This window comes from Egretta garzetta, unplaced genomic scaffold, assembly GCF_000687185.1.
Source record: "Egretta garzetta isolate BGI_Z169 unplaced genomic scaffold, ASM68718v1 scaffold11, whole genome shotgun sequence".
Lineage (NCBI taxonomy): Eukaryota > Metazoa > Chordata > Aves > Pelecaniformes > Ardeidae > Egretta > Egretta garzetta.
Window position 1 is genome coordinate 2,826,550 of NW_009258621.1, and position 11,124 is coordinate 2,837,673.

Sequence of the window (11,124 nt, forward strand, 5' to 3'; positions counted from 1 at the left end):
TACTACCCTTTAACAAACCAATTAATAAGGTACAGTTCTTATTCTTGACTAGTTGGAAAAAAAACTCCAAACCTGGCCCTGCATATCTCAGTGAAGAAAATTCTTACAAAACATACATGTGGGAACAAAGAAACACTTTGTTACTGCTTCAAAGTAGGCTTTAAAAGTGCACCCTCTGATGGATGATCAGCACCTTGTTTTGCGTATATCTGGTGAAAATAGAAATATTTGCAAATCCATCTAGTAATACTGGGTGTTTGAGATTAATTTATCTGTAGGAGTGTCCGTCCTGCACTCCTCTCCTGGTTGCAGCATACTCTGTTCTTGGCAGCTATTCTTTTTCTCTGTTTTATTTCCATATTCTAGCTTTTCTGTCTCTCATATATAGGAATAAAAAATTTGCCCCTTATATTCTTCTGTGAACTTAAAATGCACACTTATTTTTTTTTTCTAAGCAGGAGTCTATACATTTACTAGAAACAAGTTATCTTAATGATGAAAAATACAGAAGTCTGCTGTTTCGTGCAGTCAGTGCTTAAACCATGGCATATCTTATTCTGACGGTTCAAGGGCAAACACGTCTTGTGAAGGCTTCTACCCTTCACTAGTCTGGCTGTGAAACTAATAAGCTAGCATTATTCTCCTTAATTGTGGAATGCATGGAAGCAGGTTTCACTAAAGGGTTTAAAAAAAAAATAAAAAAAATCCATGTTTTGATTAAAGGTCCCATAACAGTGATTTTTATGTTTTAGAGTAGACTCTTCCCATCATGTACAGAACTGTGTTTCTCCAGATGTCAGAGTGTTTTGACTTGGCATTGCAATCTTTAAAAATACTTTTTGGTGTATAAGCTCTTGTGTTTTTAGAGGGAAGCTCTTGGCTGCATATTGAACACAGCACTTAATGTTTTTTATAAAATGTTTTCTGGAATTTTTCATTTGTCATACTTTTAAGACTTGAAGAGATACTGTCTGTAAAGAGGTGGTTCAGAATCTCACAACAGTAGATATGGATTTTTCAAGTGTTACCAAATGGAGAAGGCAATTCAGTCAAAATCAAAACGATGCAGTTAAAGCCATTATCACTTGGAGAGGCTTGTTGGTTAGATCAAAAACAAGTATTATCTAAAGGAAATTGGAAGACAGAGAATTGCCATGAAGTAACTATTGCATAAAAGTTTATTTTAATCCACACTTTTGCTTTGTGGAATTGTTGAAAGTCAAATGCGAGTTGGTTAGCTGAACAACTTCTCTTCTAAACTAGGAATATTCTGTATAGACCAAGTTAAAGTGAAATTTGTTTTGGAACCAAATGATAGGGTGGGGGATTGTTTTTAATTGGAGGCAATTGCCCTATAAGGTTTATATTGGAAATACCACTTAAGGGTGAATTATGACTTGACTTGCCTTCACTGCCCTTACAATACTAGTGGTGTTAATACAATTGAGTATCTTGGGACAGAACTCAAATGTCTTTTTTTTCCACAGGTTTCAATTGTAGTAAGGTACTGTTGTGCTTATTTGCAATATCTGGTACTTTCCTCTGTTATGCCTGTAAAAACAGAGGGATTTTCAGAGCAAGCAGTTACAGGCTTCCATTATTAAAAGCCTATGAACTGTTTATTTTCAGTTTGACTGTTCTTCTTTGTTTGCTGTAGGCATAAATTATCAGATGTCAGGTTTTACATGCTGTCTATATAGATTTTCTTACCTGAATTATGTGTTCTGTTCACTTGTTTATTGTTGCAGGGAAATTCTAAAAAGAACAAAAATCGATAGCTTACACCTAATCAACTGTCTTCGGAAGCTGCTGCTGCACAGGATGCAGTTAGTAAATGTTCCTTGTCCAATTCCTGTTTGTTACAGGAAGCAGAGGTGGTATTTGGGCTAGTAAAAACTGATTTGGTGCTGTAAATGGCTTTAAAGTATTTAGAACTTGTAACAAATAAAACGGAACTTAATGTTGGCTCTAAAACAGGAAATACAGTCTGTGGATAATTTATATAGTAATTATGTTCAGTTTTTACTGTGCACTTTTTAAAACCACGTTTTAATTTCATGTAATAACTTCAGATTTTGTATATTTTCAAATATGATTACTCATTAACAAATTTGGATCAGTGCAGTAGTTGTCTATTTTTGAGTTGTATGTTAAATTGTCAATATCTGTACATTCCTTTACTTGTTAATAAGTTTAAAAACCTAACTTTGAGACTTTTGGCCATGCAAGCTGTGCAGTTACTGTAAATGTCTTATTTCTGTTCTCAGCCCTTTTGAATTAATTGGAATTGTGGCTTTAAATTATTTCTATAAATTCACACAAGTAAATGGGATCACTTTTATTTTAGACTGCAATAGTGGAAACTTCTGCTGCTTGTATTTGGCACTTTGGATTTTGAAGTAAAGAGCACAAATAGCTGAAATGGGATACTTCTATGAAATTGCTTTAAGCCCTTACTTAGGTGTTTTGTTTACACATATATGTATGTATATATATATTGATCGAAATAGCTGTTTAAAGCTAGAGGAAATTGTGATCCTAACTTGCCCCAAAAGAGTGAAGCAATGTATGTGTGTAGAATAGATCAGCTTACTGTGCTCTCTTCCAGTAAAGAACAACCTGAAATATGTAGAAGATTGAAATACTGAATTTGCAAGAAGTCTTCATGGAATTAAGTCCTGATGGATTCACTGGGGGGACACATGCGGCTTTTTCTGTGTTTTGGGAAATTTGTGAGCTTTAGGCCTCTCCTAAGATTTTTTCTTTTTTTTTTAAGTGAAATCTAATACCATGAGTTCTCACAGCACTGACTTTTTTGAATTTTTGTTTTCATCAGATGCTGTGCTGCTCCACACTTTACACTGATCTTCTGTTCCATAATTTGCATTATGGCACTTACTTGTCCCATAAGGGTTTACTCTGATAACAGCTGTGTTGATATGTATTATTAGTATGTAATAATAAAATCAACTACACGAAACCAGCTTGACTTTTTTTCTTGATTCTGGTTATACTCAGGTTGTGCTATGTGGTATTGTGGCGCGATGTTAACAGCTATTCCCGGTGAGGTGAGCTGAAGTAATTAAGCCAGTCTAGTTACTCTTAGTAGTGCTTCTCTTTGTTTGAGCCAGGCTGCATTTCGGTACCTAGTGCTGCAGTGTGCAAAGCACACAGAGTCCACATCAGCATTTCTTACCTTCTCGTCTGGTGAAAGGCAAACAAGCATTGCATCTGTATTGATCGCAGCTGTGGAACTGTCCTGATACAGTTTATACTTTTAAAGACAAAATGGATGTGGTCATGAAATCGGAGAGGGGATGGGGAGAGCCTGCGTGGTTTCTTACTAGCACAATGTTGAATTAAAAACTAGGTGGTGGTGCTAATGAGGTTTGGGAAGTGTTTACTTTCTAACACTTTTACTGAAGCAGATACAGCTTCAACTGTTTCAGTTAGGGTTGGCAGATAATTGCTCCAGTTCTTTTGAAGATGCCTTTTCTGAGGACTTTCATCTTGCAGTCAAGGTACTAATTTATCTTTAATTCTCTGGACCAAATTGCTGAACTTCTTACGGATGCTACTTCTCACAGGTGGCTGCATTCAGAAAAAGGTTTTGCTTATGCCATTTTTGAAAGGTCTAAGTAAAAATATACTTTGAAGTTTGAGTGTTTAAAAATGTGCATTAAAAAAGTTAAATATCTGTTATCTCAAAACTGTTCTTACAACAGAGCATACTCCCAACATCAAAACTGGAATTAATATAGAATGTATAGGCTTTTAAGTACAATTCCAATGTTGGTTAAGTTTATCAGCGTTTTTCTCTTGCAGTATCTATTTGGAAATGTGTTTGGGTGTCCCCCTTGCCAATCAGCAGTAATCATGCTCAGAAAGAAACAATTTTGATCACTCAAGCTGCCTTCAGTTTTTCAAGGAAATGTTTTCAAGTAAGTTCCAGACAATGTAAACTATCAATACACAAAAACAGAATCTTGGAGAAAAAAAAAACTATTTTAGATACTGTTGTAGTAATGCTGTGAAGGGGCATAGTATGTTAAATTTAACTCATGGCATTAGAAACTGGAACAAGTGGAAAGGCCCAATGGGCTTGTGTTTATCCACTAACCAGGTGGTTCTGAATCACTTTCTGAATATCTCAAATGCTCTTAAATATCTAAACTTACTGAACAATGCTATGCTGTGAAGAAGCTGAAAGCAGACTTCAACATTGCAGTGAAGAATTAATCTTTGAGACAAAGTCTTCCAGAAATACAAATTTAAACTACTTTGTCTATATGAAATGGTCTGTGCAGATAATTATGGAATACACAAAATTTAGGCAAAGAAATTGTACTAATACTGGAATTAATGTTCAAAAATTTATAATGTGAATACTTGACTTCCTAGCTGGTTAATCAGGAAACTAATGACAAACTGGTGTAAATCAGGAAAATCTTTAGAACAATACAGTGTAAAACCAATGTTAAAGAAAAATCCTAATGCTAGTTAATTTTTTTTTTTAACGGACTGTTCATTGTAACACACAAGTTTTTAAAGTGTCTTTAGAGTGCTTAGTTCATTTCTCTGTAATGCTGGGCGCTTCATGAATGATCTCTTATGCATAAGTGACCAATTCAGATAACAGCACTGTTTCCTTTTAATGATTTTTTGATAACTGGGTCTTCAAAAATTCTTTCTGAACTTTGTTTGAAACCTATACTAACACTTTCAAAGATCTCAAAATGTTTAGCTATCCCAGATTTCTGAAAATATAACCCTAGTAACTATTCTGTGTGTTCAAAACAAATATTTGCTATAACCAAGAATGAATTTAACTTCAAGATTGCCCTCTTAGGAACTACTGCTACTTTGTGAGTTTTGAAAGTACCCAAGCAGTACCAAATAGATTGGCTATTTTAAAACCCCTGAAGATCTTATATGTAAGAGGTTTCCCTGGCTGAAAGATTAACTTCTAAAACAGGAGTCTTAGGCCAACATAATCGTAAGCTACACAAGGGTGTTATTGCTGTTTAAATAACAATGTGATTATTTTAAATTGTTACTTACATAGCTATACATCTGTGACTTAAATACTGATCATCTTAATGCGTTGATTTAAAAATGGTGGTGGTTGTAATGTCTCTTGCTGATTCCTTCAGACTAAGTCTTAACTGGCTCAACATTTCAGTAATTGTGGAGCCAGAATCTTCACGCTGGATGTGATCTAGCGGCACTGCCAGCAGCATCAGCATCAAAACTGAAACACTTTGTTTTCCCTTTGTTGAAATGCATTGGCTGTTTATTGAGGGTATCCTCCCTTTTTCAAGCCAGCTTTGCTTCTGATTTGTCCTTGTAATCCTCTTGTTCTTTCTACTCTAGCTTCCATCCCATCATTGACAGAGGAGCTGAATTTTTGGTGGGGAAAGGTCTCTGGCCCGGCATCTTTCCTTGATGCTGGCTTTGGGCACAGCAGGGGCCTATTGCTCTTCAGCAGTGCTCATTGCCACTCCAGAGAACAGATCTTTTCAGACATTCCAAGGCATCAGTTGCAAACAGGAAAGGAAATAAACTTTTTATCCGCATAGCATAGAATCCTAGGTTGGAAGGGACCTCGAGGATCATCGGGTCCAACCTTTTTAGGTAAGAGCACAGTCTAGACAAGATGGCCCAGCACCCTGCCTAGCTGAGTCTTGAAAGTGTCCAATGTGGTAGTCTCGACCACCTCCCTTGGGAGATTATTCCAGTATCGCCTGTCATGAGGCTTGAGAGTTATTTACTGGCTTGGTTGAGCAATGTGAATGCTTTTTATTTTTTTTATATATATATATATCCAATGATACATTAAACTTTGGAGAACTGTCTGGCCCTGTAAACTGGGCAAACCTGTTGTTCTTTAATATAGTACGTATGTAAGGTAACTTGAGAGCACCATCTTAGCAACAGCGGGGTTGTCTTAGTGCAGTAAAAAATGGTAATTGCTACCAGAGGTCTGATTACTTCCTCCCACAAAGGCTAGATGCCACTCTATTAAGAATGCTTGTTCTGTCTCATTCTGCATTTTCTGTTTCTGTTACTACTTGCAGTATTACTCAGCAGTGAATTAAAACCATGTTTGTTTGGAAGAAGCCATGCTTGTCCTAATTCCTGAATTTAAAAACTTAAGCATTGACTACACTTGTGTCTGCAGAACTGCTAGCTTGGTTACAGATGGGGAGAGAGGAGAGCTTTTGGGAACCCTTATAAACGAAGGCCTGACTGGGGCTATGAAAGCCACCACATGGAAACTTGCCTGGGGGCCGTTCTCATCGTCTGCCTCTGCTGTGAGCGTAGGCAGCTTTAGGCACGTCGGGGCTAATTCAGAATTGCTCTGCTGCTTGCAGAAGTTTTGAGTGCCAGTACTTGCATTGCTGCAATACCGAGGTTACATTGTTGAGCTACAAAATAAGAAGTGTATGATCCTTGTGGGGTTTAATTTGCACAGCAGGCTATTCTTTATATGTGAAATTGCAGAGATAACAGCAGAAATCATGCTTTATTTGTACTGTTTTTAACTCTAACTCACCCTGTAAGTCTAAAACTATAAACCGATGAGGTCTTACCCGAGGAAGCAGCCTTTGAAATCCAGGCCTGGTGTCGAAATTGTATTTATGGTCTTCCATAATCAATGCAGCTTGGTCCTGAGAAGAGTTAAAACCACAAAGTGAAAAGAGTCCAGGTAATTTCCAGATACTTTAAGCACTATGGACTCTTTCATCAGTTGACTTGGAACCTCGTCTGTGGTGGCATGTAGCTTCTTGCAAACTTTCTCCGTATAAAGTTCACTGCTTCTGAAATGAGTACGGGAGGACCTTAAATCTCCACACCACCACCCCCTTCTGCTACAAAAAGAGCCTTCGTCCTTGTCTGCCCTCCCTCTAAAGCTTCAACTTTCCTTCCTCCCAGACCCAGAAGGCTTCAATTTATGCTTGAATAGTAAATGCAGAATGCTTTATTCAAGAAAAAGTATTTTAATGAAGTTATTAGCTTGAAAAAGTCTGAACTGCAAACTTCAGTGGGGTTTTATTAACTGCAGCCTTTGGCATAAGGAGCAGCTGTAACATGGGGATTGGTGCTGCACCCCTTATGTGCCTTCTAGTTTATCGACTTTCGAATTGCATATCATATATGCAACATCAGATGTGGCAAATACTCACCTTGGGGGGGGAGGGGGGGGCGGGAATCAATTTTACCAAAAGTTTCTTTTGAGGTCTGGAAAGTCTGGTTTATTTTCATTCCAAACAAGTAGACAAGAACAAGTTTCTCTTAGATTATTGGTCTTGCCCAGGAGGTCACGAGCATTTGAAGCCAACAAGCACTCAATCTCTCACAAAAGGAACGCAAGTATGCTAAATTTCTATAACCAATTTATATGTAGTGAATATACAGTACTTTAATAGTGAACATACTAAACTTGTGAGGTTTTTTGTAATAGCAATAGTACTAGGTGAAAAGTGAACTTATTCAATGAGAGGGAGAGAAGAATTTGACTCTTGCATTTTGGCTTGAATTCTCAGTTAAGATGGACTTTTGCAGAAATTTGTGGCTAAAACAAAAGGCAAAGTAGTGGAGCAAAGAGTTAAAATAAGTCTAGAAACGGAGTGCTCTTCTCTCTCCATTTAAGATTATTTGGTTCTGGTGAGATACGCACTGACAGGTTTCACATTTGACAAAATAGTCATAAACAGTAAATGTTTTATAAAAAGTGTAATACAATGCAAATCATGTTAAGATTGACAAATATAATCAGCAATGTAAACTGACTTGGTTAGCATTGTAAAATGTTGAATGAGTTTAGTAACTGCCTGTAGCAACGTATAGTACTGTATCTTTATGTGAAATGCTCTTCAAACTATTTAGAGTAGAAATTATTTTAATAGTTCTAATTTGTTCTGCATATGCTATTCATGAAAGTCAAATGATATTAAGGACTCTAAAATTTCAGTGTCAGATTTTATTTTTTTAATTTTTTTTATTTTGAAAATGTATACACTTGTGTCGGCAAGTGAAAAATCTGATCTATTTTTAGACAAATGCTGACCCTGATAAAGAGAGATGAGAAATTTATACCCTTCCCACTGAACTTGAAAACCAGTGGAAGGGGCTAATGTGGAAGCTAACAAGCAAAAAGATTTATTGGGTGTTGTGCAGGAGTATGTGAGTCTGGAGGACTCATTTTGGAGTGGTATGTAAAAAATATCAGAAATTACAAAGTATTTCTAATTTCCTGGCTTTTTGGCAAAACAGGAGGTATTGATCCTCCGGTTGCCTCTGCCAAGAGGTTGGGTGTGCCCTGGGAGAAGGGAGAAGACTCGCCTGGGGTGGAATTCCAGAGGGAAGAGGTTGGGATGAGGTTCTGGTACCTCCAGGGCTACGTGCTGGGCTGAGGGCGGCATGTGGAGCTACCTAACCCCATGCTCACCAGGGCTGCTGCTTTGCCCTCCACGCCCGGAGGCCTTGGGCTGGCAGTACTGAAGAAATACATTTAAAGAGAGAAAAATGGAAATGTAACAATTCACAGGTTTGCAAGTTACAGATTAAGTTATGGTGAAAAAATTCCAGGCTATTGGGAGAAAAGACCACTAACCTTTCTTCCCACTCTCCTGTCTATGCAGGAGATCCTCAAATCCTTCCTCTGTGAACCATTGCCGTCCCTTACGCGATACTGAGATGGAAATATGAACAGCAGCGATATTCTGTCAGAAGCTGGCAGGTAACAAGCCCTCAGGTGAAATTATGTATTATCAATGTAAAATTCATTGGGAGCATAATTTGAACAACCACTATCTTACCTGGTTTGAAATGAGAAACTCTCCCGAACAAAGACCTGGCTAACTATATTGGGCACTGGATTTTTTTTTCATTAAGATAACAAAAATGGAGTTTTTTAAACCAAGAATGGTCAATTTTTTTTCCTAGCACAATTCTTGTAATAGCATTAAGTTTACAGAAGAACTTATTTGAAGGAAAAACTGTACTGAACACTTCTATTGCAATGCAGACAGCCAGAGCCTGAATAATATTTCCCATGCATAGAGCAAAGACATAGGATTGCTTAATTTTCGGAGAAAACATAAAACTGTTCAGAGAAGTAGGACAAATGAAGGCAATTTAGAAGAGCACATCCCTCCTTATTCTCTTTAAAATACAAGGGAAATTTCAACAACACTGAGAAGCAGTGGAGCTGCACTGGGTGGATGACGCTTTACAAAGAATTTTTGATGCATTACACAAGAAGCCAGAGCTCAGTGCTGCAAGCGAGCTATCGATGGCATTGGAAGCTTCTCATACGGGTAATGTGAGTATCTGCAGTCCCTGGCAGCTCCCCTCCATGCCCCTGGGAACACTCTAGAGGGTTTTACAGGTGGTTTCCCCCTCTTCATCTTACCTGTTCTATCTGCATGGTTTTTCCTTTTAGGAGCAGACTTTGTGTGGTACCTTGTCACCCCTGGTAGCTGCACTCTGGAGCTGCCCAGTGTAGCAGATGAGAAGGAATTTCTATTACTCAAGATGACTGCATTATCCTGTTGGTAGTTAAGCCATTTTCCAAGCCTTGTGCTATATGTCTTTGAAGGAATACCTCTCTCCAGAGGAATTCTGAAGCACGAGACAACCTGTCCTGTCTTGGAGCTGAGAGGTGTTTGCTTTGGGAGGGCTCTGCAGAGGGTGAACAGAGGGCGAGACCTGACCTGGGCTTGGTCTTCCCACATTGCAGCTTCGTCTTTCCATCACTCTGCTGGTTTTTAGGAAGACTTGGTAATTTTGATAGCCAACATTGAAGAAAAAGAAGTGATGCTTCAGCATTGACAGAAATCTTCACTGCCTTGTGCTTCTCAGAGCTGCTGTTCATCCCACCTCACGCCATTGAATTTACTGGAACCTGCCTCAGCCTTATTTCCAGAAAAGCCTGTCTGCTTTGTCATGACTTTCTGGCAATATCAGAACTTGTAAAACAGTCTCACCAGCTTCTCAGCCCATGTAAAATCAGCCTTGGCTCACCTCTGTCACGTGGCAGTCTCTTGTATCCTCACCAGAGGCTGCCAGTGTGCTTTCTCCAAGCCTGTTCCCCAAGAGGACCATATCTCCTACCAACAGTGGTAGTTCACCCCTGAAGCTCCCAGTCTTTCAGGAGCTTGCCCTTCCTCGCCCTTCTTTGACTGTGCCTCATGATCTCTTGAGGACAATAGTAACAGAATTTTCTGGCTGGTCCTCCACCCATAAACTTCTTTCCCAAGGGTTGAGTCTCTTCATTAAAGCACAGGTACTTTTTTTTTCGTTTTTGAGGTGTCCCTTTCCTGTGGCATGAACTTTTGGACACTGAGAAATCCTTTACCCTTTTTTGGACAGTGTGTGCCCTTTTGGAGATAGGAAGATTGACACTGCAGAGAAGGAAACGGCTGTTCTTACACAACGCAGAAAATCACCCTGGCTTAAGAGCTAAGAAACTCTTAAGTTTATATATCTGATGTGAGCTAAATGGCTGTGGAGCTCTACCTGGACTTTCCAGCCAGCACAGTGCTACCACAGAGACATCTAGGAAGGGTGCACAGCTGAAGAGAGTGATCCTGGAGTCCTTGTCCTCATTAGAGACTTGAGGCTCCTTCAGAGGAAACTCTTTGGGAGGAGCACTCACCGTAGGAAGGAATGAATGGAAGTGGTGTACTTTGAGCTCTGTCCTTCGGGCCATCAGAGACATTGTCTATCTCCGCTCCTCCCCATCTTTCCTCACTTCATGCCTGGTTGAGGGGTGAGCTCTGCCCTCTCCTGTCTTCGGGAAAGGCAGGACAGGCCTATTGGGCGCAGTTACGACCAAATCCCCGCACAAAGTCCCCTTAACTAGGCTTACCAGTAGGAAACTTCCCTCTGCTGCTCTAGCTCCCATTGCCACTGAAACCAAATCTCGTTTTCATCAGGCAGTCTCTGCCCTGCTGCAGGGGCTTTCCCGCCACGGGGGTAGCTCCCTCGCTTCTCCTTGACCCGACAAATGAACACGCTCGAAGCGCTCCTCAGCACTCTCCCAAACACCGGCTGCCAAGCCCTTCCCAGGAGCTCCCGGTCGCATCTTCTGCGCGCATCAGGATTTCTAGAATTAAG

The 11,124-nt window shown here is 39.4% G+C and overlaps 1 protein-coding gene across 6 annotated transcripts in view; it reads left to right on the forward strand.

Annotated features, from left to right (window-relative positions):
* Positions 1-11,124, forward strand: part of PPP1R21 (protein phosphatase 1 regulatory subunit 21) — a 52,799-nt gene that overhangs the window by 29,901 nt on the left and 11,774 nt on the right. For 2 of the 6 annotated variants that reach the window (XR_004843228.1, XR_004843230.1), the window contains exons 22-25: positions 3,826-3,941; positions 8,646-8,743; positions 9,183-9,328; positions 9,449-10,777. Coding sequence is in view for 2 of the 6 variants with exons in the window: in XM_035903649.1 (XP_035759542.1) it covers positions 3,826-3,900 (75 nt within the window). In the remaining 4 variants the exon portion in view is untranslated. Of the gene's footprint in view, positions 1-1,748; positions 2,960-3,825; positions 3,942-8,645; positions 8,752-9,182; positions 9,329-9,448; positions 10,779-11,124 lie in introns of those variants that run through there. The other 4 variants (XR_004843231.1, XR_004843229.1, XM_035903649.1 and 1 more) reach the window with 4 other exon arrangements.